General features: G+C 49.6%; 9 protein-coding genes across 9 annotated transcripts; 5 read left to right on the top strand and 4 right to left on the bottom strand.

Annotated features, from left to right (window-relative positions):
- Positions 1 to 635: 635 nt before the first annotated feature.
- Positions 636 to 2465, bottom strand: M430DRAFT_135351 (hypothetical protein; the record flags this gene model as incomplete). The annotated part of the gene is made up of 3 exons (XM_024862404.1): positions 636 to 1477; positions 1530 to 2023; positions 2071 to 2465. 3 exons carry the CDS (start codon positions 2463 to 2465, stop codon positions 765 to 767), a joined length of 1602 nt encoding a protein of 533 aa, XP_024722990.1. The 3' UTR covers positions 636 to 764.
- Positions 2466 to 3038: 573 nt separating this feature from the next.
- Positions 3039 to 5170, top strand: M430DRAFT_116609 (hypothetical protein). Its single transcript, XM_024861641.1, has 5 exons — positions 3039 to 3236; positions 3292 to 3386; positions 3435 to 4057; positions 4123 to 4421; positions 4475 to 5170. Exons 1-5 carry the CDS (start codon positions 3070 to 3072, stop codon positions 4977 to 4979), a joined length of 1689 nt encoding a protein of 562 aa, XP_024722989.1. The 5' UTR covers positions 3039 to 3069; the 3' UTR covers positions 4980 to 5170.
- Positions 5171 to 5644: 474 nt separating this feature from the next.
- Positions 5645 to 7791, top strand: M430DRAFT_135347 (hypothetical protein; the record flags this gene model as incomplete). Its single annotated transcript, XM_024862403.1, has 7 exons — positions 5645 to 5937; positions 5998 to 6276; positions 6330 to 6487; positions 6538 to 6853; positions 6907 to 7181; positions 7249 to 7456; positions 7517 to 7791. 7 exons carry the CDS (start codon positions 5645 to 5647, stop codon positions 7728 to 7730), a joined length of 1743 nt encoding a protein of 580 aa, XP_024722988.1. The 3' UTR covers positions 7731 to 7791.
- A 381-nt stretch (positions 7792 to 8172) lies between these two features.
- M430DRAFT_16886 (hypothetical protein) lies at positions 8173 to 10100 on the bottom strand (the record flags this gene model as incomplete). Its single annotated transcript, XM_024863548.1, has 3 exons — positions 8173 to 8230; positions 8279 to 9726; positions 9786 to 10100. The coding sequence occupies 3 exons, from the start codon at positions 10098 to 10100 to the stop codon at positions 8173 to 8175; spliced, it is 1821 nt and encodes a 606-aa protein (XP_024722987.1).
- An 823-nt stretch (positions 10101 to 10923) lies between these two features.
- On the bottom strand, positions 10924 to 12230 carry M430DRAFT_33596 (hypothetical protein). Its single transcript, XM_024866398.1, has one exon. It carries the CDS (start codon positions 11891 to 11893, stop codon positions 11033 to 11035), a length of 861 nt encoding a protein of 286 aa, XP_024722986.1. The 5' UTR covers positions 11894 to 12230; the 3' UTR covers positions 10924 to 11032.
- Positions 12231 to 13205: 975 nt separating this feature from the next.
- On the top strand, positions 13206 to 14121 carry M430DRAFT_40171 (hypothetical protein; the record flags this gene model as incomplete). The annotated part of the gene is made up of 3 exons (XM_024867375.1): positions 13206 to 13774; positions 13827 to 13989; positions 14042 to 14121. The coding sequence occupies 3 exons, from the start codon at positions 13206 to 13208 to the stop codon at positions 14069 to 14071; spliced, it is 762 nt and encodes a 253-aa protein (XP_024722985.1). The 3' UTR covers positions 14072 to 14121.
- A 1291-nt stretch (positions 14122 to 15412) lies between these two features.
- Positions 15413 to 18025, top strand: M430DRAFT_33595 (hypothetical protein). The gene is made up of 7 exons (XM_024866397.1): positions 15413 to 16135; positions 16203 to 16387; positions 16439 to 16453; positions 16506 to 16647; positions 16785 to 17000; positions 17069 to 17239; positions 17329 to 18025. The coding sequence occupies exons 1-7, from the start codon at positions 15501 to 15503 to the stop codon at positions 17798 to 17800; spliced, it is 1836 nt and encodes a 611-aa protein (XP_024722984.1). The 5' UTR covers positions 15413 to 15500; the 3' UTR covers positions 17801 to 18025.
- A 1869-nt stretch (positions 18026 to 19894) lies between these two features.
- On the top strand, positions 19895 to 21852 carry M430DRAFT_16881 (hypothetical protein; the record flags this gene model as incomplete). The annotated part of the gene is made up of 4 exons (XM_024863547.1): positions 19895 to 20027; positions 20649 to 20881; positions 20961 to 21271; positions 21396 to 21852. The coding sequence occupies 4 exons, from the start codon at positions 19895 to 19897 to the stop codon at positions 21850 to 21852; spliced, it is 1134 nt and encodes a 377-aa protein (XP_024722983.1).
- A 245-nt stretch (positions 21853 to 22097) lies between these two features.
- M430DRAFT_25898 (hypothetical protein) lies at positions 22098 to 24042 on the bottom strand (the record flags this gene model as incomplete). The annotated part of the gene is made up of 4 exons (XM_024865314.1): positions 22098 to 22679; positions 22784 to 23018; positions 23088 to 23672; positions 23963 to 24042. The coding sequence occupies 4 exons, from the start codon at positions 24040 to 24042 to the stop codon at positions 22098 to 22100; spliced, it is 1482 nt and encodes a 493-aa protein (XP_024722982.1).
- Positions 24043 to 24708: the final 666 nt, after the last annotated feature.

The raw sequence follows: 24708 nt of genomic DNA, 5'->3' as shown, positions 1-24708 counted from the left end.
TATAACCCTGCGCTTCCATTAGGGGCACAGCAATTGGTGGGTATCCGTCTGCTAAGTGAGAAAAACCATACGAAATTCCGGTATTAAGAAGTTGACAACCCGAAAGTTTGCCCCATATTGTTCTAGACCACGTGGAACGTGTCAGGGTCTGCCGGTCTAATTATTATGGTTATTAATATCGGGTAGGCTAGGACCCCGTGGGGTCGGTTCTGGGGAAGCGGGGGTGTCTCACATAACCGGTCTTCGCCTCGGCAGAGAGTACCGGGAGGATCGGTCAACTCCTATTCGTTTACCTCTCAGGGCAGGACAAGAAACCCAAGAGCACTAGTCATGGATCATCTGCCGACACTCTTCCCTTCCGACTGCTCTTCTACTCTCCTCTTCACATATCCTCGGAAGACGCACCATCATGTTGCGGATCCGCACGCGGGGAAGGACGGAGTTGCATTTCCGAAACGTGACCTATCCGCAGGTGACATCTCCTCCACATGTAATATGTACCCACCATTGAGGGGTAGAGATGCGGACCGCACGACATTCGAAGAGTTACAGAATTTGTGTGGTAATATATCTTTAGTGCAGTTCGTGGAGATAAGCTTACAGGAAAAGTCACTTCTGCAGCTTGGATCGCGAGTCGGTAATATCAATTTTTTCATTCTTGTGTCAAAAAAGCAAGCCAACTTTTAATTTACCAGTTGTCAAAAATAGCAGACTTTTGGGTTTTTGAACAAAAGCGATGAGCCCAACATGTTATCCGTCATGTTTCACACAGAGATACTTTCCGCTTCTGTCACCTTGCCATGCAAACCATCCTTCTCCGACTCTGTCCCAACATTTTTGGCAGCGGCCATTCCGGGAATGATCTCCTCGATAGTTTTGAGGGGAATCTGGGCATTGTCCAGGTCCTTCTGATAGATGACGACCAGATCGTCATCTCCGAACATAGCCGCAATTTCTTCTAGGGGCTTATGCAGCGTGTCCGGGAACCACAGCAGCACAGCCACGACACCCATGAAGGCAAAAATGATGAACAGGATGTAGTAGTGCCAGCCGATATTAGCGAATGCTGTGGGTGCAGCCTGAAGCCAGCAGATGTTGACGGCGTTGTACACTATCATGAATATGGTCATTCCTTGTGCCCGCAGATGGCTCGGCCAGATTTCGGCTTGATAGAAGAATTCGGGGCCGTCCAGACCTAGCTCAAAAGAACTAACAAATATAAAGAGCATGGCCACGGCTGCCGACTGACCTGCCGTGTTCGTTGTACCAAGAAAGTTCTTGACCAGAGCGGTATAAATGGTCAATGCCACAGTGCAGCCTGCGAAGCCACAAGCCATAAGCCAATTCCGCTTGATGCGGTCAACATATGTCATGGCAATGATGCTTGTTAGGAGTGAGCATGCTGTATAGCCGGCCTGAAATAGTAAGGAGTCCACGCCAGTGTAGCCCAGACCGGTGTAAAGGCTAACACCATAATCTATAATGCATCAGAATTGGACCATCGACAAGATTCGGACGATGGAAATTACTTTGAATAGTAATCAATCCGTCGCTCATGATGCAGAAAGCAAGGGCCATTGATATCAACGCACGCTTCCTGTATGAAGGCCGCTTAAGGATTTCCCAGTAACCAGTCTTCAATGTTCGGTCGAAGTGGATCTGTTTGCATATTTGATAGTACTCGCGCTTTGCAAACTCATCCGTCGAATCACTGGGATCGGAGTGTAACCGGTGAATGATTGCCCATGCCTCTTCATGTCGGTGTTTGGAAATGAGATGACGTGGAGACTCTGGCAACCAGTTGATGATGCAGAGTAAGACAAAAGGTGGAAATATTGTTATCCCTAGGGGACCACGCCATGAGTTTTTTGACTGATAGTAGTAAAAGCCTACCCCAACAAAGCCGATGGTAGTGTAGCCGATATTGATGAAGATGGCGTGGATATCAGCTAGCATGCCACGATTTCGTGGAGGCACGATCTCGCTGATCCAGAGCGGAACACCGCAGATGTTTTGGAAGGATCTAAAGCTGGTCAGATCTAAACTGGCCGAGTAGGACAGGTAGATTACCCCCAACCGGAGAAGAAACGGAATACGATGAACATGGCAGCATTAACAGACCCACACAGGAGGGCCTGAGAGATGAGGACTATCAATGACCCCATGGCTATAGATGCCTTACGGCCAAATTTGTCTGCTACATAGCTGTGGCAGATAGCACCTGCAACGCCGCCGGTATAGAAGAGACTGTTCATGGCACCCTCTATGGATTGGCCATGGGGACCATCCAAACCCATTTTCTTGACAAAAGACGGCTGACCGAGCGTCGTGCTGATAACAGAGGCAGCCATGCCCATGGATGCAGATCCGAAGCTCATGCATATGCATATGAAGACCGTATAGGCCTTGGGGTGATGCTTCTTCTTGAACTCGCCCGAGGATATATTTGATACTTGGCGGTCCATTCCGAGTCGTTTTCGTACGCAGTAGTGTGTTGCCTGCTTGGTACTACTGGTGGATAGGGCGACAAATGCCCAATAGTTGAGAATTGGCTCCAGAATCGGTGCATCATATTGGATTTTCCTACTTATACATGATTGGCCTGCTGCACTATTACCGCAGACGCACAGATACAATGTACCCCACAACACCGCGGGGCATGTTTCCCGAAGTTGCGCTTGACAATTCCGATAAGCGTGATCCCCAATTCCCGTGGAATTACCCCAGCCAATCGAAGGGTGTCATGATTGATACTGCGATTTATGGATGGTGATTGGCCAGCTCACAGCATCTTCAAGAAAAGACATTTTGAACGGAATTATGGTTGGCACAAACCATATCTCGATTTAGACCTATCCTGGGCGAGGTATCTTTGGATTCGAATTCCGAGGCATGAAAGGATAGCCAGGGTGCGGGGAAAAGCACCCCTCGGGCGACTAACGCTCGGCTAGGACCTCAATCGTGAGAGTCCTTCATACTCCCTTAACTTTAATCATTCTTCAGTGAAGTCATACTCGATACAGATAATCCAACCTCTTAGTTTCAGCATCTGTGGAACGGCTAGCTGCGATGTCGACATATCAGCAAACCCCGAATGTGATCATCATAGGTGCGGGGCCCTCTGGCATTGCTATGGCCCATACGTTGAAATGCAAGCTGAAATTCTGCGATTTCCTCGTCTACGAGAAGCTCCCTGATGTTGGAGGCACATGGCTGACCAACACATACCCTGGTTGGTAAGTCTCAGTCCGAAATCCCAGAGCAAGTTTGGATTTGCTCATAGAGATGCAGCGGCTGCGACGTACCCACTCACCTATACTCGTTCAGCTTCAACTTAAATCCAAATTGGTCAAAACAGCTGTGTGACCAACCGGAAATCCTTGAATGTATGAAACCCCTGGATAAGCAGCTGTTCACCCCCCTGACGTCTTTAGATATGAACTCTACCGTGGATAAATTCGACCTGAGGAAACATATGAACTTTAACGTGGAATGTATCAGTGCATCTTGGAACAAGGGGGCTGGATATTGGGAGATTAGATTCCGGGACCTCAACAGTGGTATTGAGTATACACGGCATGCCACTATATTCATTTCTGCCGTAGGAGGGATATCTTTCCCACGCGATGTCAAGTTTCAAGGCATGGATAAGTTTAAGGGAAAGATGTTCCATACAGCAAGATGGGATCATGGCTATGATTACACTAACAAGCGTGTTGCAATCATTGGCAACGGCTGCAGTGCAGCACAGGTTGTACCTGCCATTGCAGGAAGAGCAGGCCACGTCAAACAATACGCAAGGAGTGCGCAATGGTATCATGAACGGCCAAATCGGACATTTACTGGGTTTGAAAAATGGCTCTTTAAGTATATCCCTTTTTGGCAGCGATATCATCGGCTCCAGCTATTCCTTGAGAATGACGACTTGGTTACGACCTACATGCCAGGAGAGGGAGCGGCAGTGAAAAGAGAGCAGGTTGAGAATGCTGCAAAGCGTTATATCTATTCTCAGACGCCTAACAAATATCACCATGTTATTGTCCCAGAATTCCCTCTTGTAAGTAGAGAAAGTCGTATATTCAATGGTTCCCCCAATCAATTTCCGGGGCTAATTATCTCTAGGGTTGCAAGCGTCGTATCTTCGATCCAGACTACCTACAGTCACTTCACGCACCAACAGTAGAGCTTGTGCCTGTAGGAATAAAAGAATTTGATGAGACTGGCATTGTCAGCGAAGATGGAGTAAAGACCGATTTTGACCTTATCGTATTGGCTACTGGCTTTCAAGTGGCGCAATTCCTAGCACCGATGGAGATATTTGGAGCAGATGGGAAAAGCCTCAAGCAACAGTGGGACGAAAGCCGCGGAGCCCAAGCTTACATGGGCTCTTTCGTCCATAATTTTCCAAACTTTGGAATCCTGTAAGACGCCAGACTTCTGCTGGTGTGAAGTTACTAACATCATACGAATCTAGCTTCGGACCAAACACATTTCCAGCGCACAACTCTGCCCTTTTCGCATGCGAGGTCCAGATAGAATACGTTGCAAAAACGCTCATTGCACCGATTTTAGACCGCCGTGCCAAGATCATTGAAGTCAAATTATCTGCAGAAGAACAATGGGTTAATTCGATTCAATGCCAGCTAAAAGGTACCGTGTTCTCTGCCGGATGCACGAATTGGTACATCAACAGATTCGGGCGCAACGTAGCGTCTTGGCCCAGTCATGCATCTACATTCTGGATGCAAGCATACTTCCCAAACTACAAGGATTTCTGTCTTATCGATGGATCCCCTTTTTGGTACATGAATAGGCTCAGGCGCTTGCTTAGACCCCCGAAAATAGCGTATATCATTGCAGCTGCATATATCATACTGGTTGGATATCGGAGAACCTTCCCCACTCAGTGGGCATACACTCGCCAGTTATTGTTACGCATATTGCAGAAGAGTCTTAGATCGTTTCCTAGGCGTCATTGAGAGTTGTCTGAAGAATGGCTGAATGAGCCGAGGCAATGGTTACATTAGTTACATTTTCTTCGGGAACACAGGCAGGATCGCATATTCGGAATTCCGGGGGCATGATGACTTTGGAAGATTCGTTCTACCCCTCCTTTTGAACCTACTTGCAGGCTCTAGTTCTTAATCACCCCCCTTTAACTACCCCTTGGACCTCGCTTAGTATGACGGATGTGCATCCCTTGATTGACTTTTCCGTTGCTGCAAAGAAGTATTATCTAGCACTATTTGGGTAATATGTACAGTATACAGGGGACTGTCTAGCTCTCCTCTAATAATTGCTGGGACACTGTTCCTGACTTTTAGCTGCATTCGTCCCGTCACGCCACAGGTGGATCATGATATCCTGATTGTAGACGGCAACCTCTTCGGCAAACCTGACACTGCCGAGTTATGATTCCGAGCCCCTGATAATGATCCCTTCAACCGGAGAGCGGGAACCGCGGCAGGGGAGAGGACACCAGAAGTGCGGGGAGCCGGGGCAGTAGTGCGGGGCCGTGGAAGAAGTGCGGGGGACGGAGTACAAGGACTTCTATATATTAGACATACTGGATGGCTTTCTTGTATCATCAAGTGTCTTTGAGATTGCTCAGATTATCAGATAAGCTCTAAGCCTACAACACAAAATGGCGAACGAAAACGATCATGCTACGGCCGAGGTGAACGGTTCCAATGGTATCAACAGTTCCAACGGTGTCAATGGTTCCAATGCTACCAACGGCGCTTCGGGCTACCAGTACTCCCGCCAGTACCTCGGTAAACCAAGACCAATTCGCATTGTTGTAGCTGGTGCAGGAGTGTCTGGTATTGCTGCCGTCAAGCTATTCAAGGAGAAGTTCGTTGGGCAACCGGTAGATTTGCAAATCTACGAGAAAAACCCGGATGTAGGGGGAACCTGGTTTGAAAACCGTTATCCAGGGTATGCATTATTCATTCTATGGTGGAAAGCTTTGAGAAATAGATTGCTAACCTAGACAAGTTGTTCTTGCGATGTACCGGCACATTCGTACACGTATTCTTGGGAAGGAAATCCTCGTTGGTCAAAGCCTTATGTTGGCTCCCCCGAACTCTTCAGCTATTTTAAAGGTCGTGCGAAGGCATACGGTGTCTTTGATTATACCAAGTTAGAGCACCGTGTGGTAGGTACAACTTGGGACGACAAGACGGGACAATGGCAGATCGAGGTTGAAGATATCAAAGCGGGTAAAAAGTTCCTTGACAAGGCTGAAGTTTTTATCAACGCTTGTGGGTTTTTGAAGTACGATTTTCCTTTCCACTCTTCGGCGACAGTCTAGCTAATGTGGTTACCAGTACTTGGAAGTGGCCTGATATTCCTGGGCTAGAAACTTTCAAGGGACACATGGCACATTCTGCTAGATGGGACGAATCCTACTCCTTCAATGATAAGGCTGTGGCAGTCATTGGAAGCGGTTCCTCTGCAATTCAGATTGTACCCAAAATACAACCCAGTTGGTCCACCTTATACTCCGAACATTTACATCTCCTAACTAGAGAGCAGTTGCTAAGAGCCTGATATCTTTCAACCGTTCGAAGACCTGGATCAGTCCCGAGTTTGCGGAAGACATTGCTGCAAGCAATAGGGATGAGACATTCACAGAGGAGCAACAAGCTGCATGGGAGAAGAACCCACAGGAATTCCTGGCGTATCGCAAGAAAATTGAAGGAGCTATGAATAACTTCTTCGACATGCAGTTTAAAGATTCCGAAGCCCAGAGAGTGGCATTTGAGGTGACTACCAAGAGGATGAGGGAGCGCCTCACAAAAGAGGGGTTGGCCGAGAAGCTTATTCCTGACTTTGCTTTTGGATGTCGCCGGTAAGAACCCTAGTGCTATATCATTTGGGACATAGAAGAGACTGACCATTTAGACTGACACCTGGACACGGTTATCTCGAAGCGCTCTCTGCGGACAACGTCGAGGTCAGGACTGATCACATCGCGAAAATAGTTCCAGAAGGAATTGAAATGGTGGACGGCACAGTCTTCAAGCTAGATGCCATTATCTGCGCCACTGGCTTCGATACAAGCTTCTGTCCGGCTTTTCCAGTTATTGGAAAACATGGCAAAGACTTGAGAGATGTGTGGAAGGAAGAACCTCGCTCTTATCTCTCTGTGGCTGCTAGTGGATTCCCCAACTATTTCCGTAAGAATGTTCCTCCTACATGTAGAATGCATAGGATTGCTAACCAGTGCTTGTTTGGTACGAAAAGTTACTAGCGGGCCCAACTTCCCTCTTGCGAATGGATCTCTTGTCCCTTGCCTCGAACAATGCATTTCCTTTGCTTACGCGGCTGCTCGGAAGATTCAACGAGAGGGTATCAAGGGATTGTCACCGAGACAGGAAGCTGTCGATGAATTCCAAGAACACAAAGATGCCCTCATGAAAGATCTAGTATGGAGCTCTGGTTGTCGATCATGGTACGTTAGGAGCTCTGCTATTCCCAAGTTATTATGTACATAGAGCTGACAGAGATGCAGGTATAAGAATGGCAAGATTGATGGGAAAGTGTGGGGTCCATGGTGTGGATCCACGCTGCACTTCCTCGAATTGATGGCAGAGCCACGATGGGAAGATTTTGAGATCGAATATGTGTCACCTAATCGCTTCCAATACCTGGGAACTGGAATGACGGAAATAGAAGAGAAAGGCGGAGATCGCGCATGGTACTTAGCGCAACCCGGAGCTGCTTGAGCGTTGAGCGTTGAGCCTTATAGCTAGATTTCATATCCTTCTTATATAAACCCAGTTCCACACTACAATATCTGATGGGTCTCTTATCATGATCTAGTGATTAGTCTAACATGTGATCAGAGCCCAATAAAATTTGGTGTTGTCCCCAAAGTAAAGGTCGAGTTATTAGAGCAGGTCCGGCTCTATTTGTACAAGAACAATACTAACATAGTCTGATGTAGTCTGATATAGACCTTGCCTATGTAATATGACCTTAGCCAGAAGAAGTTAGGCAATTTGCAGAATTTGCAATATTGGCATATATAAAATAATATATAGTATGGTATGGCATTGATATGATATTTATTTTGGCTATCTAGTAATAGACACCTAACTATATATACCAGCGAATAGTTGCATCATTCTTCACAGTTACTTTCTAGGTCAGTTCGAGGATGGGTTCCTAAAGTTGAGGCGGGACAAACGATTTGAGAACCTCACTGGGATGGTTCATGTACCAGCTGCCATCGATTAGTTTTTGCAAGTAAGAGGGGGCGGGTAATCCTTACGCCTTATCTTCACCCTGGTGATGCAACTCCTCCTGCATAAACCCGCTGGCTAACCATGCAAACTCCAGCTCTGGCTCTGGGCAACGACTCGTCCATTCAAAATCTTCGTACCGTGGAAGCCTCAGCAACTCGAAATAATGCAATCGAGAGCCAGGATGGAATGCATGTAACGGTCCATCGGCGGTCCCGTCTTTGAAGGAGCTGTGGCAGCCACAGCCCCACACGGTCTTCTGCAGCCAGGCAAACATATGTGCCTGCCATGCTTTTGCCTTCCCGGCTCTCAGCAAGAACGAGCTGTAATTCTGCGTTTGAAGTTTATTGATTATGTCGCAGATGTAGAGGGTGACCCGCTCAATGGACGGCAGAAGACTGCCGTGACCGACAGGACTACCCGGTCCCAGGTACACGAAATAGTTTGGCATGTCATTCGCAATAGCTGACAGATAGCAAGCTGGATCTTCCTTCCACTTCTTTTGTAAGTCGACGCCGTTTTTGCCGATAATGGGCCAACGTGGGGTGAGCGACATGTCAAACCCGGTGGCGCAGATAATGACGTCGAATTCCCGTTCGGTACCATCAGTAGATTTGATACCATTCTCCGTGAAATTGTCCAACTCGCCCCAGACAATCTCGCAGTTGTCGGAGCAAAGAGCTTCCAAGTACCCAGTGCCAGGCGTCGGTCGCCGACAGCCAACCGGGTAACTAGGTACCAGTTTTTCTCCCAACTCGGGCTTTGGCGACAGCTTCTGAAGCATGTCTTGAACAGTGAAATCCCAGGCATCTTGTTGTGCCTTAGTCCCCTGAATAAAGAATGGGAAGCCGTCATTTAGCTCGTTCTCGACAGCTTTGCGATATTCAAGGTATTCATCTGCGTTCTTGGCCCAGTAGGCCTTCTGCTCTTCGTCGAACTTGAGGTTTATCCCATCGGGGATAAATTTTGAGCCTAGGTTGGCTGTGACCCAAGTGGGATGGCGCATGTAAACAGACAGAGACTTGGCTACCTTTTGAACGGCTGCCGTGACCTGAATCCCGCTGCTACCATTTCCAATGACGGCAACTCTCTTGCCTCGCAGATCCAACTCCGGATCATAATTGGCACTGTGGACCATGACGCCCTTGAAATTATGCCTGCCGGGAGTCTTAGGCCATCTCCAGTGATTGAAAAAACCGCTGGCATTGATAAAAACATCACATTCTTCCACGATATCGTCCCCCACCTCACCGTCGGTGATGCCGTAAGATGACACGACATTGCGGCGCCCGTCCGTGTTCTTGCTGAGGACTTGCCACTTCTGCTTATCCTCAAGCCAACGCGCACCCACAACTTTGCGGCCTGTCGTTATGTATTGCCTGAGGTTGTACTTGTCCGCAACATCCTCCATATACTGCAGGATCTCAGGACCAGTCACGTAGTATTGTGACCAATTCGGATTGGGAGCCCACGTAAACTGTAATATAGTCAGTGACTGAACTTTTATAGCTGGGTGGCTGGAGCAGTATGACATACTAAATAAGCATGAGCGGGAATATCACAAGCGCAGCCCGGATACCGGTTTTCAAACCAGGTACCACCCAAACCGCTGTTTTTCTCCAGGATTTGTAGATCGATGTTTTTCAATTTGCCAGTCTGGACCTCATGTGCAAACGATAGAGCACTGGCGCCGGCGCCGGCAACAATAACTTTCAAACGGCGCGGGGCCAGAAATGGAAGCTTTGATAACTCATATGCAAGAGGGTACTTCCTGTAAGCTTCTGTAGCTTCGATCGGTTTGGGTCTTTCGGATGCTCCGTCTGCTCCGTTTGAATTGGTGTCAATGGCCATTGTTGTCTAGTTTGATCTGGGTTGAGTGGTTGGCTTTGCTATCCAGATTCTTTTCCCCTAGACATTCTTAGGAAATCACTTATAGGACCCATTTCGATCTTGAGAAGCTTCATGCGTCCGGGCTTCGGTAAATCTATCCACGGCGATACATCTCCGGCATGGCGGGGTGGTGGCACCGTGTGCTGTAGTCTGGAGAAATCCATCTGCGGGACTCTACCAACCGAGTTGGCTCGGCATTGTCAATGTCGGGTCGGAGATGTGTTTGTTATCAAGCAAACCTCCGGAGCCAGCAAGCCAGAGACAACGGAGATGAATTATGACTCCGATATGAGGTTCCGTCAGCGACTCAGCAACGGCTGGTTGTATTCAAAGATCTCTATTTGCGTTAATAATTTTTTTCGGTAACTTTGGTAGACCATTCTTCTGTCTACTATCTACTTTTTGGAAAAGCTTGCTCATCAGAGCCAGATCTAGGGATAAGTACCATATTTGGAGGATATCTTATTAGAAACTAGTACCATGTCACAAGCACTGGGAAGGAGAGATTTTCTAGACTCCAAGCTACTGCAAAGAATAATATTTGTTAATAATGAGATCAATAATTATTTGTTCAATGACAAGAGTATTTGATCAGCCCCTTTTTTCCCCCATGAGCCCCCTTAATTAAGCGATATCGACTACCCCCTTTCAGGGGGGACAGATAGGTACTGTACTAGCGCCTCGCTTACGACCTACCATTATAGTCACTATGCGGGGCCATAGCAACCTTGATCCTACCTCCAGCATTTCCGTTCTCCCTGCATAACGTCCTTAAAATCAAAGACGAAGCACATAGGAGCAAAAACCAGACGCCAACTCCCTGCTTACACCGTTGAACTTCGAGGTTCGATCACCTTCAATAACTTGACCACCTTGAATCCTTGAGTAGAGCTCTACTCGAGAAGTGACTGCGGGTCCCTCGGGTTCAAACGCACATCCAACCCCGTCTGGACCACCAACCAGCCAGGGCGCAACTTCCAGCGCTTCGGATCCACCAATTCGACCTCGTATCTCCTGAAAAACTCGGTGATAAACTTGGTCAGTTCGAGCATCGCGATGTTCTTGCCAATACACAGCCTTGAGCCGCCGCCAAACGCAAAGCTGAGGTTCTCCATCCTCCGGACCTGCTCCACATCCTTGTCCAACCAGCGATCTGGCCGCCACTCGTCCGCGTCCTCGCCATAGAGATCTTTATCCCTATGTATGGTCCATGCGTTGCATCCTACCACTGTGCCCTCAGGGAGGAGTTTGCCCGCGATCTCGACGCCCCCTTCCGGCACGTCGCGCGGGATCAGCTGGCCCAGCGCAGGATGGTAGCGCAGGCATTCCTTGATGCACGCTTGGAAGAAGGGCATTTTAAGCCCCTCACTCCAGCGGATGGGGTCGTCGTAGTGCTCATCCTGCGGGCGCGCCTTCAATGTGGCTTTGATCTCGGCCATGAAGCGCGTGTATGCGTCTGGATGCACCAAGATTTCATAGACCAGTGAGCGCAGGATAATTGCGGTCGTGTCAGAGCCGGCGCTCACATTGGTGTTGGCGTACTCTTCGAGTTGTTCCTCGTTCATGATCTCCGGATACTTGTCGCGCGCTTGGAGAAATCGTGTCACGAAATCTGGGCACGAGCTGTCCGGGTTCTTGAGATGGGACCGGATCTGCTTTACGGTCCAACGCGTGATATCTCCGGTTGGCCGAACCCACCGGAGCAATTTGTTCTTGACCCGGAGGTACTCATCAATGGTTGGCAGCTGTCCCATCTATGTGCTTGTCAGGTAGTGCATATGACGGCGCAGATGACAGACACTCACCATGCCAATGTAGTCCATTGCCTGGCCTGTATAATGCATCATATTGTCTACGTCGTATCCCGATTCTAGGAATCCTAGGCGTTTGCTGAAAGTCATCTCACCACTAGTACAACCTCGTCAGCAGGTGAAGGAAGAAATAACGTGGAAGGAAAACTTACATGATGTCAAAGGCGTACATCTGCAGCCACCGATCGAGGGGACACACCTCCCCCGTTTTGGCGAATCGTTCATTAACAATTTTCATGAATGCCTTGGACGTGGAATCCACTAGCGGCTCGAACTCCACCAGCGTGCTCATCGCATAGGCGTGTGCAACGGGCCGGCGAAGCCTCGCATGCTGCTGCTCATCCATCTCGGAGGAGAGGTTCTGGACAACTTCGCCCGTCTTGCTGGTCTGAAACTGGCTTATGTAAAGCCGACTCTAAACCTCAATTAGCCCTGGCCAGTACGTGTACAATGAGGGGGCTTTTAGCGCGTTCTACGGACCTTGGGGAAGACACGTTTCCATCCATAGATGATGCGGATCGCCTCTGGATCTGAGACAGAGACGGTGTTGGGACCCAGCCGCAAGAGAGGGGTGTTGTACTTGCGGTGAAGCAAGTAGTCTTGATTTCCCTTCCTGCGAACGCAGTGGAAGAATAACCAAAGGTCGGACAGAGAAGCCAGAAAAGGTCCAGGTATGTCTCTGAGAACAGGCTTGTAACGGTTGCGCGCAAGGCGAAGAAGAAGCCCGAAGGTGAAAATGTATAGCCAATACTCTTGAGCAAGAACGACGCAATCGTGAAGAAGTCCCATTTTGCTCTTCTGCCTTCCGGTTCTGTTTCCTTGTTCTTCTCTGCTTCTCTCGTGGAACGCTCCTCAATAACCTTTGACTTATCCCATTCAAAGAGTAAGGCATCCAAAACCGGGATAGATAGCTGCCCTGCTCCTCAACATTTCGGATAACATGATTCCTCGGGTTTCAAGCCCGTATGCTGCGTTTCTCCCGCTGTGTGCCGAATTCCACTCCCTCACGGGTTCGCCTTCTCCATGTAGCGGAAATGGGACGGTACTACGGAGATGTAAATCCCGTTACTCCCGTATACCGAAAATTGCAAGTGCATTGACCATGAGGAAAGATCCCGAGGGCAACTAAGCACAGTAAAGTACTGGTGTCTTGGAAACTTAAAGCCCATCCATTACATCTGAGCCTTCCTTAAAACACACAGAAAGTAGAAACGGCGACTTTCCCAGGAATACTGATCAGTCCACTCAACAAATCATGTCGTACAGAGATCTAAAGGGCAAAACATTCATTGTGACGGGCGCTGCCTCTGGCATGGGCCGCACGACGTCCCTGTTCTTGATTAACCAGGGCGCCAACGTGGGTCTTCTCGATCTGCGGAAACCCGACAACGTCCTCGCCGAGATCGAGGCGTTGGGCGGTAAGGCACTCTCGATTGCCTGTAATGTGCAAGATAGCAAGGCCATGGACGAGGCAGTCAAGGCCGTAGCGGAGCACTTCGGGCGGCTAGACGGCGCGGCCAATATGGCTGGCTACGTGGGAAACCAAGGCCTGCATGGCAAGGGCTACGCGATGGATACCATTGAGGACGAGGACTGGAACATGATGATAGCGACCAATCTTAACGGCGTCAAGAACAGCATCCGCGCGGAGCTGCGCTACATGAAGGGTACCGGCTCGATTGTCAATGCCGCCAGCATCGCCGGCTTATACGGCTTTGCGTACAATGCGCCATACTCAACTGCGAAATGGGGTGTCATTGGCATGACCAAGTGTACAGCGCAGGAAGTGGGAACGCGAGGGATCAGAGTAAACGCAGTGGCGCCGTAAGCTTTTTACTGCTTTGAGACTTGCCAGTCCAGTCTAACAGCAACGCAGGGGTGTCGTTGATACGCCGTTGGTGCATTCTCTAGGAACTTCAAAGGAGGTCTATGATGCAATGATTCAGAAGACTGCACTAAAGCGGATTGCACAACCTGAGGAAGTCACCAAGGTCATTGGGTTTCTGTTGAGTGAAGAAGCGGGATATATCACGGCTTCTGTGAGAAGTTCTATTCTCATTTCTCTGTGTTCCTTGCGCTAATCAGCCGCAGGTTATCAACGTCGATGCAGGATATACCTAGATATTGATGTGTGAGGTGTTTTGAGACTATCACGAGCTCTAACTAGTGAGGCTAGAATTCTAATCTCAAAACCAACAAGGGTTTTATTGTCAGCATCTCAGTAGAAGATCCACTGTGTGCAAGTACAGTTGTGCTCCCACTGCTGTTCGGTTATATGAGCGCCCGCGGTCCCCAAAGCCAAGTAACCGCTCGTCCTCCAGCAGTGCCTAGACCATACCTCACGCCTCCCAACTCTGTTGCTCACTGGATGGTCCGCATAGAGGCCAGTGCCCCAAGGCAAGTTGTGGCATCCCATGAGACTAGTTGACATGCTGTGCCACTCCAGACTGTATTCTGGCGGCAAATCTGGTTCGGTGCGTCCGCCGTCTGCTGTGATGGCTCGGCTTCTCCGGTTATATACTACCGTCGTCTCCCATTTCTTTTTTTCGGTATGTACTATTTTGTACTCGTTCAATGTCGTCCGACGAGCCAGCAATGCTTATCACTTGCATACGTCTCGAGCAGCGACCAGCCATGGTTGGACCAGCGTGGGCATTAGACGCTCAATTCATCCATCTGGGGAGCTTTTTTGGTGCTCCTACGACTTCTTGATGTCTCCATTGGATAAACTGTCTAGCGGCAGCGCCACCCGAACGATCCAGTAACGCTCCCCCGTAAGTATCGAGACTTCGTCTCCGCACTACCCCGCAAGTGTGCACCCCGCAAGTATGCAGGATCCTGGCCGGGACCCCCTGACGTTAAATCCCACTGCAATAGCCGACAACGAACCTCAAAACCAGACATTTACCCCCCTACTTACATAGAGATGCATCTCAATTCATTGATGTTCTGGTTTTCTGGTTTTCTGATTTCTGACCCTCTACGCACGCTTTCCCTACCTACCCTTCAACATGCTTGGAAATAGTCGTGGTGGCGAGCGGCGGTACTCGTCGTCGGCGTGTCTGGCCTGCAGGAAGAGGAAGATCAAGGTATGTGTCCGGCTTTGCAATTCCGGGTCTGTCGAGGGGATATCACGTGATGATTGTCTGACGGCTGCCAGTGTAACAACGATCGGCCTAGATGCTCGAACTGCTCCGTTTACGATATTGATTGCGTCTTTGGAGATGACCGCCGTAGGTGAGTCGGAAAAACGCCACCCATGCTTGGTCTCAGACAGTTCACACATAAGGTTAAAAACAGGACCTCCTCAACCATGAAGTCTATCAATGCACTTAGCTCACGTTTGGATGGCCTTGAGGGGCTCTTGACCGGCCATCGGGCCACTGAAGCGAGGAGGAGCAACCCACCAGCAACTGTGTCATCTCCTAGCACCAGCCTGAATCAACTTTCCTACGGGTCTCGGGTATCCCCTGGAACATCGGGAGCAAATCCAGGACAGTTGCAGAATGCATCCTGGCCCCAGACGGACAGCCATTATGGCGGATCAGATATGGATTACTGGGTTCAGATAGCAGAATGCTCTGGACTCTTGGACCCGGTTGGATCTGAATTGCAAGGGGAGCAGGCAGGTGCTGATGGTGAGACTATCACGGTCCTGGACGATCCCTATGATGGGCCGTTCGTCAGCGTCACGGACAGAGATTCGCGCTCGCCCAAACGCCAATGTCGCCCAGGAGGCTCTCGGACGAACTCGGACACTTCCGGCCAGACGCCACCATCCTTTGGAATCCACAGCGCGACCGACCATGACGGGAAACACGAAACTTTAGAGAATGAGCTCACGGCGCAGCTAGCAAGTCGGCTGGGGCAGTTACAGTTTGCAGAAGACGGCCAATTACGCTATTACGGCGCGACGAGCAACTTGCACATGATCAACCATGGACTGCTTTCCCTATTCGAGCCATCCATCTGCACAATCCGCACGGATGGCGACATGGCGCTACGCCAGCGCGGCCTTGAATGGGCTGGCGACGCTGCTTATGAGGAGCACCTGACAAACCTCTATTTTGCATGGCATAACCCACTATTGATCGAGATTGACAGGGAGATTTATATGAGGGAGAAGAAAGTGTACGAAGCTGGGCATGATACGCCGTACTATTCACCAACGCTGGCCATGGCTATGTATGTTGCATTCATCCTAATCACTCTTCCCATCCAACTGCTGACAATTCCCTGAACGGGAATGAAGACTGGCAGTTGGCGCAGCATATTCGTCACGCCAGCACCCGGGGAATCACGACGATGCCGCAGAGTTCTTTGGCTCCCGTGCAAAAGCTCTGCTGGAGATCGAGATCGACAGCCCTACTCTAGCTACCGCACAGGCGCTACTCATCTTGTCCGCACATGAAGGTGCTAGAGCCCGTGATTCCAGAGGCAGTGCCCCTAATGAAGATGTTTCCTTTCCGGTAGGCTAACTCTCAACAGGCTGGATATATACTGGTGAGGAGGCGAGCAAGCTTCATGTGGCCATTTGGATAGTGACAGCGTACAGGTATGGCAGTGCAAGTTCTCACCGACTTGGGATTGCACCTCAACCTCGAGCATGAGCAGGTAGAGCTGAATTCTACCAACACGACTGGGGATATTGCTGAGCTGCGGAGGAACATATTCTGGGCCACATACTCGGCAACCACGTAAGGACTACGTATTCTCTCCTCCTTCCTACCCTTTCTCTCCATTTCTCTCCTTCCTCGCTGGACTTCCATTACGACACTGTAAATTTTTGCAGGTGATACATCCCTCCCAGCACAGCAAATTGACATCTGAGCAGGCTATGGAGTTCGTACAGCGGGCGTCCGTTCCCCATGAACAACACTCAACATAACATTCCCGAACCTCTACCTCCCACTCGCTATAAATGGGAATACTACGTCGACCGCGCGGAGCAACCACCGCTCCCTCCCGGATTAGATCTGAGCGCCGCGAACATCGTGCCGATGTATATCACGCGCTTGGCGATCAAGATGGGCAAGATCTCGAGCACTCTGTACGTAGACAATGCCGATTCTTACTCTCATTCACGTACCACCGCTGTAGATGCTGAGTCAACAATAGCTACACGGGCCTACCGGAATCGCTGACAGGCGCACACTTGTTTTACGTCGCAATTGATGCGGAGCTCAAGCAGTGGAAGGACTCGCTTCCACACTCGCTGCATGTTGATACAAGCCAAGACTGGCGCTCGAACGAGGGAAAACTCTACCTTCCGATGGTGCTACAGCTTCAGTACGTCGTCTTCTGATTCCACTTATAGTGTCCCCCCAAATCCTCCTTTCGCGCCCTTCTCTACCCCTGACTGAGTTCGTTTAATCTAGCATGCAATACCACGAAGCCATGATCCTTCTGCATCGGCCCTTCATCACCAAAATCCGCAGCTCCCCTGGCTCACCCACACCCACACCAGGAACCCTAGACGCCGCATCCGCATGCACGCACTCGGCGTCCGAGATCTCGCGGCTCTTGGTCCTCTATCGACGCCAATGGGGCCTGCAGCAGATCAACATCCAAGCCGTGCACGTCGTGATGACTGCCGGGATCATCCACGCTCACGACTGCTGCGTGTACTCGGGGACATTGGCGCGTACCGCCCGCGATGGCCTCCACGTCTGCTTGCAGGCACTGGGCGAGATGGGCCAGACGTTCCACAGTGGTAATCGGGGACTGCAGGTCGTTATGAGCTTGCTGCGCGACTGGCAGAATCAGACTTTTGCGGTGAGGAAGAGGGGGTCGAGCTTTCATGGCCATGGCCCTGCTGGCCCTGCTGCTTCGAGTACGGTGGCAGCGTAAGTACAGTAATCACTGGAGGAGTGCAATTACCTACGCTCTGCCTTGGGCTTTTGTTCTGCATTCTAGCGCCTGAGCAGTCAGCTAGTACCGTTGCGAAGTACCTAGGTAATTAATTGATGCTGTTCCTGAACCTAGTAGGTGAGTGGGACAACCAACATACAAGACCGTTGGTTTTTTACATATAAAGGCTGCACATCATGTATACTTAGGTACCTAAATGACAGTTGGTATGATATATCATCGTATTGTGTATTGTACAGGACCTAGGTAGGTACATGTAGGTACATATGTATGTACTCACAATCAACGTGATTGCATGTCCGTACATGATGCATGTACCTGCTGCTCTAGCCAATAGAAGACCCATAATCCGCTTAGTCAGTACCTTCCCCCTTACTATGCAGTGGCTGCTTGCATAAACTTAAAAATCCGTAGTTCAAGAAAAAAGAAAAAAGGTCTGCGGCGACGTTGAGAAAACCCGGAAAAGGGAAATATGGCGGGCAAAAAAAGTAAAAAAGAACGAATGTGATATGCAACTGCCGTGAATCGAACACGAACCTCCACCTTACTCATGTTAATGGAAGGGTGGAATCCTAACCATTGGACCACAGAAGCCATGATCTTGCCGAGCTAGAAGCTTGGCTGCTTGTTGACAGATTTCAGTGAAAATAAAAATATATAGCTTGCATTACACAATTAACCCAATCGGTTCTCACCCTTATGATTACATAATTCAACCGCTACCCCGTGCAAGTCGTTGTAACCTCAACACCAACTACAAGCAATCTGCCGTCACGTCAATTCCTTGCTGTTGAGCATTCTCTCTCTCGACCCAATCTGCAAATTTAGTGTTTTCTAATCCGGAAAAGTAGGCCTTCTTCTGCGAGAGTTCATAGAACCGAAGCCGCTCTGGATATGCAGGCGTCTTGGCTGTTGAAGGAACCCTCGATTCTCGAAGACTCGAAGTTGGTACAATGGCAGCAAAGCCTATGAGATGCATCAGAATCCTATGCATTCGGATACTGACATCTATTTTCAAGTTTGTCCAGCGGGTCAGCTTCCTCTCCTCTGAGATTCCTTTTGTAATACGTCCTAATTTTTGAATTGCGCCTCATATGCCTTGGTCTCGATTACAATCTCTCGCTCTTATTTACAACAGAACTGTATACGCGGGAAGTGTCCGGTCGTGAGAATACAGTGGCATTCAAGCAAACTTACAACACCGCATTCACCCACGCGGTTCTCTTTCTCGATTGAGCGTGGCTCGTTCTCCGTATTGTGCCGTCACGTTTGGGTTGGCCGAGTGGCCACCGTACCGGAGCTATTAGCTCTTAAGAATCATGCTTTACTGTAGTCCACTGAAGGTGAAGATAGAGGGTGAAAGCCGGATTACCCACTAGCCATTGCGACACTGAGAAATGGCGCAGCATCCAATCTACAGTTGATGTATGGAGGGCCATGCTCCAAGACGATGCTGCGGACTCTCTCCCGTCTGACATGCTCTGCAAGCCTTAGGAACTGATCGCTTCCGGCAGGCTCCGGGCGTGGAGTTGCTGGTGTGATGGCGGCTTTGTTCACTTCCTATCACCGATACATTGTCGATGTGGCCATCATGAAAAGGCTCGTACAAGCAAAGGGTCGCTTTTGATTTAGTTATTCGCTTCACTTTTTCTCTTTTGGAAGGAGAGCTTCAGAGGATACGTCTATAAACAGATTCCCTGGTTTCAATTCTACCCCACGTTCTTACAGTACACAGCATACCCTGTACGTACACGGTACAGAGCAGACAGGCAGACAAGACCCTGGACTTCCGCTTCCGCACGACCGTCCTGCGCAGGACGGGCACTATTCTAGCGCCCTCTACTGGGCCAAGTCCTAGGTACTCAGCAGCAGTACACACACCCCCGCGTGGACCCCAGCTTCAGACGCACCCCGCATAACAAGACCCTGCTCCTCCTGTCAATCCTTAGTGTCAAGCCAAGGGGTGTATAGTTGTCAAGCCACTTCTTGTAAATCCGGGGAATCGAAGACTAGCATCTTTCAGGGGAGGGACTGGCGCTATGTGCCAGGGAATATCCAGATCTTTGTTCAGTCATGCAATCCCGTGGAATTGCAATTCCGACTTGCATTTCAGATGAGATATCTACCATTCCAAGCAGTGGCTTGATGCCGATGCAGCAGAAAGAGTCAAGAACGGTTGAGCAGTACTCTGGTCAAGAGTTCACAAGTATAGGGAGAGGCAGCGTCGTAGCGATGGATGTTCAACCTCCCCCCCCCCCCCCTTTTTGGAATATCCCCTTTTGCAACATTAAGGCCATAAGGCTCTTAAGAATCAATCGGCTCTCTTATCGCTGGACTTGAATGACGCGATAAGCGACCCGATGATGCGTACCTTTACCTATTCCCGGTTATTTGCGTCGGTACTTGAGGTAGGGAGCCTTCCAAATCGAAGTATCTATCTCTTGAACTCGAATCTCTTACTGAAGATATAGGACCTGATCTGTCAAGGTATTATTATTATAATAATAAAAGTAATTAGAGTATACCCAGCTAAGGTACATGGTGCGTAAGGTACATGTTGTAGGTACAGGTATGCGTCGGCCGAATATCTACCGAAACTTGATTTGTAATCTAGTGCAGGGGTCTTGGAGGGGTCCTCTTCTACCCCTCGCGACGTTAAAAGATCCAAAACAACCTCCAAACTCTCCCCAGATCACCCCGATTACCTTCAATCAACTTCCTTTCAAAATGACTCGTGTTCTATTAACAGGCAAGTCTCAAGATTTCCCCTCGTTTACCCCGAATCGACGGTGTTATTAAAATATATAAATGCTAACAAGCAACACAGGTGGTAGCGGCTTCATAGCAGCACACGTTCTCGATATCCTCCTCGAGCGTGGCCATTCCGTCGTGACGACCGTCCGCTCCCAAGAGAAAGTAGAGAAGATCAAAGCTGCGCACCCGAATGTCCCAGCGTCGAAGTTGGATTTCCGCATCGTCGAAGATATCGCGAAGGAGGGGGCCTTTGACGAAGCGGTGAAGATTGACGGGCTGGAAGCTGTCATCCATACTGCCTCACCTGTGAGTTTTCCTCAACTGCGAGAGAGAGGGATATAAGATGGGGGGTGCTTGAATAATGGCTGATATTCCTGGGCTGCAGTTCCATTTCAACGTTACGGATACGAAGAAGGACCTCTTGGACCCGGCGATCAATGGTACAACAGGTGTCCTTAAGGCTATCAAGAAGAATGCCCCGACGGTGAAGCATGTGGTTATCACATCGTCCTTTGCAGCGATTGTTGATGGCTCCCGGGGCAACTCCATTCCCGACCACACATATTCAGAGAAAGACTGGAACCCAATCACATTCGAACAGGCCCATCAGAACGCGTCGAATGGATACCGTGCTTCGAAGACGTTTGCCGAGAAGGCTGCTTGGGAGTTCGTTGAGAAGGAGAAGCCAAACTTCACGTAAGTGTCAACTTGATTTTTCTTCCGATCACGGACACTCGTTACCACCAGGGAGTGAAGAAAACTCGAGGTGTTAACAGTCGGATCTTCCTTCTACCATTCATACATACTGACGTCCTGGAAGTCTGTCCACCATCAACCCACCTCTAGTCCTGGGCCCAATCGTCCACTACCTCAACTCGCTCGATGCGCTCAACACCTCCAACCAGCGAGTCCGTGACCTGATCCAGGGCAAGTGCAAGCAGGAGATCCCCGAGACGGGAACCTACCTCTGGGTCGACGTCCGCGACGTGGCTCTTGCGCACGTGAAGGCCATCGAGCTCCCCGAGGCAGCCGGCAAGCGCTTCTTCGTCACGGCTGGCTACTTCAGCAACAAGGAGATCTGCGAGCTCATCCGCAAAGACTTCCCCGCTCTGGAGAAGGAGCTGCCCGCGAAGGATGTCAAGGGAGGCGACTATCCCGCTGCAGGTCTCTACAAGTTCGATAATAGCAGGACGGTGAATGTTCTTGGTATCAAGTTTAGAAGTCTGGAGGAGAGCGTCGTGGATCTGGTCAAGAGCTTGCAGAGCGTTGGTGCTTAGATGATAGATGAAGGGATCTAGAGATGATGATGTCAAAACTTTGATGATATTGGGGTTGTAGTAGACTCACACTGTAATGAATTTACTACAATTACCCCGATTTATCCGGTGGTGGGAGACGATTATATATCAGGATGTTGGGGCGCGAACTACAATATGTGATGTCAGCTGACTCCAGTAAGGAGCATCTTCCAATTATTTTTACCCTTGAACCAAGTAAAGTATCAGACTAAGTATCTCTTGACTTAGGACGCCGAACGTTCCAGGCTCTGTTGCCAACACACTCCTGGTATCGAGACGCTTTTCTCAAAGCATCCTGCAACACACCCAAGTTGTCCAAAGAGGACGATGAATCTATCATCGCCCTCGACAGTGTATATAGGCCCCACCTCATCTATATCGTTCCGGCCCTGAATTTTCAAGCTCGCCAAGCCCATGTCCGTAATCTGTTCCCGGAGACTTCGCATGCTGCCGCCAGGGAGGTCAGGAAGGTAAGGATGGCGAGTATCGAAGTTCTTGTCGTACATGTCGAAGAGCGCCAGGGCGGTGATGTCCGGCCCTGGATACCCTTGGTCGTGTCGCGGTCTGCATCCTATACTGCAGCGTCCGTCTTCATCGACGACGATGCTTAAGGGACCGGGATCAAAAGTGGTGGTCTGTGGCCTGCGAGGATCGGCTGGGGCGGTGTGGATGATGTCGACGTGATAGATGCCTTTAGATTGCTCTTTGGTAAATTCCTCGACGATTAATCGGATTGTGTAGCTGTTGTCTCCACTATCTGGGCCTTTCCAGGCTTGGGAGAAGACAAACGAAGTCTCTTTGTCGATCTGGGTAGATTTATAGTCAGTATCAGCAGGCGAAGGTAGTTTACAATAGACTTGTGGGACTGAGTCTGTGGTGTTCGGATATAGGGATGCTTGCTCTAACTCACCGGGTGAAAAAGTATGGTAGATGCACCCCAAGTTGGAAACCCGCTAAGCTTCGATTGTACGTTTGCTGTATCGAGTTGTTTGAGTGGTCCTCCAATGTGCCAGACCAGAGCTTCGTTAGATTCGGTGATTAGTCCTACTTTATCGTGATATGCGGACATTCGCCGAATACTGCTTGGAAGTCGCACATTCCCCATATAGTTGCGGTTGAAATCCCATGCCATAACGGTATGTTTACTACTCATACTTTAGCCAAATCTTGAAAGGATTGCCAGCTATCAAGTTGATACGTGGCATCTTACTTACGGATGGGATTTCTGCGCGATTAAGAATTGATCTGAGAGCAGCCAGGGCCCTATGGGTTGGCGGTCAGGATCCATAAACACCTGCGGTGATGCGTCTGGGTTCAGAGATAAGACAACAATGGGAGGGGTATCTATTTTGAAGGCTACCCTGCCATGGCTATACTGGGATTCCACAGGATCATCGCTCGAAGCCCCCTCAGAGAAATACCACTCTACGGAGCGGTACTGGCCACGACGTCTCCGAAATCGATCCACAGCTGCGCGTGGAAGCCACTTGCTGGGAGACATCTTTGCCAGCTGCTGGGCTTCACTGTCGAAGGACTTGTAGGATGCTTCCCACGTAGACCGGAAATGCAGTTTGATGACGCCGAGGCAGAAATCGGGGGAGGAGAATCTCTCGTTCCATGCTCGTGAGACTGAGCGGGCTTTCATGATGTCTTCTAGATCAAGGTGCTCGACGACGCACATTAGAAGCTCTATTGGCAGGTGCATACAGATATCCTTATTCATGCCTATGGCATTGAGTCGAGCTCGGAGATGTCGTATCTCTGAGCTTGACAAGCCATGGTCTATGAGGTCATCCAACCTACAGACAAGTTAGGATCCTCAGACCTACATGGGACGAGTGATGAAAAAAGAGTAGTCTTCAGTAGACACCTTGTCAGGGAAGATGCATTCCAACAATCAAGGGACTCCCCGTTGATTAGAAAAAGGGGTTGGCTGGGTGTAGAGATATCCCACATGTGACTTCTGTCACATGTCGGAGTCCTCCAAGGGCTCAATAGATCTGAGAGCGGCCAGATCGCTGATGCATATAGAGCCATGGATACGACCGAGAGACAGGAAAAGAAATATGTTTTGAAATGTTTTACTCACTCGGACCTTCGTGCCAGTACGTCGGGCTTGCCATCCGCGTGCCGCAATGCTCCCAAGGCCGCGGTCAGGGTATTATTCATGATGCTCAGCTATGTCAAACACTTGTTCCCGGGTAGTTGGTTGTGGTTTCTCGAGGTTCGAGTTTATGCGGCGATCTTCTATGCAGGCACTGGCATTTTGACAGGAGGTGAGAGGTGGATGGAATCACATCTATGGTACCGAAAGGAGGGCATTCTCGACAAGGATGTATAATGCCACGACGCGTCTATCTACATGCACACCCCAGAGAGAAGGACAAGAACACGTCTCCGCTGTATGGTCGAGGGATCTTTCCCCGTCGTACAAATAGATGAATAGATTCTTCCATCGGCCTTCTAGTACAGACGGTACATATACACCCAACTACCGAAACAGACACACCGCCTATGGACCCGTTGAACCCGGTCTTGGACGAGTCAGACTGGCTGGATCAGCGGTGGGGGCCGTTGTATATGTGTGGATCCTTCTATCTCTCTCACTCTCTCTCTCAAGCATCCGGCATTCACTGCACACTGCACAGGCCCTTCTGTGCATCATGAAGTCTTGGGGAACGCGGGGCGAAGACTGAATGGGAGCAGAGAGATGCAGGACTCCAGAGATAAACAAAAGTAAATAAACACCTGAGGTACCTGCGCATATCTTAAGTCAGCACCGACATAAAATCACCTGGGGAAGGTCAGGCATATTCGGTAATATATACGTATATA

The sequence above is a fragment of the Amorphotheca resinae genome (assembly GCF_003019875.1).
Source record: "Amorphotheca resinae ATCC 22711 unplaced genomic scaffold M430scaffold_3, whole genome shotgun sequence".
NCBI classification, from domain to species: Eukaryota; Fungi; Ascomycota; class Leotiomycetes; order Helotiales; family Amorphothecaceae; genus Amorphotheca; species Amorphotheca resinae.
This window is presented reverse-complemented; position numbering and strand designations above follow the sequence as displayed.

Bases quoted from the DNA above. Each gene is read 5' to 3' on its own strand.
- M430DRAFT_33596 (XM_024866398.1), bottom strand. From the start codon at position 11,893: ATGGGACAGCTGCCAACCATTGATGAGTACCTCCGGGTCAAGAACAAA.
- M430DRAFT_116609 (XM_024861641.1), top strand. From the start codon at position 3,070: ATGTCGACATATCAGCAAACCCCGAATGTGATCATCATAGGTGCGGGG. The intron at 3,237-3,291 runs GTAAGTCTCAGT...ATAGAGATGCAG, and splicing joins ACCAACACATACCCTGGTTG to CGGCTGCGACGTACCCACTC. The intron at 3,387-3,434 runs GTATGAAACCCC...TGACGTCTTTAG, and splicing joins CCAACCGGAAATCCTTGAAT to ATATGAACTCTACCGTGGAT.
- M430DRAFT_33595 (XM_024866397.1), top strand. From the start codon at position 15,501: ATGGATTACTGGGTTCAGATAGCAGAATGCTCTGGACTCTTGGACCCG. The intron at 16,136-16,202 runs GTATGTTGCATT...ACGGGAATGAAG, and splicing joins CCAACGCTGGCCATGGCTAT to ACTGGCAGTTGGCGCAGCAT. The intron at 17,001-17,068 runs GTACGTAGACAA...AGTCAACAATAG, and splicing joins GGCAAGATCTCGAGCACTCT to CTACACGGGCCTACCGGAAT.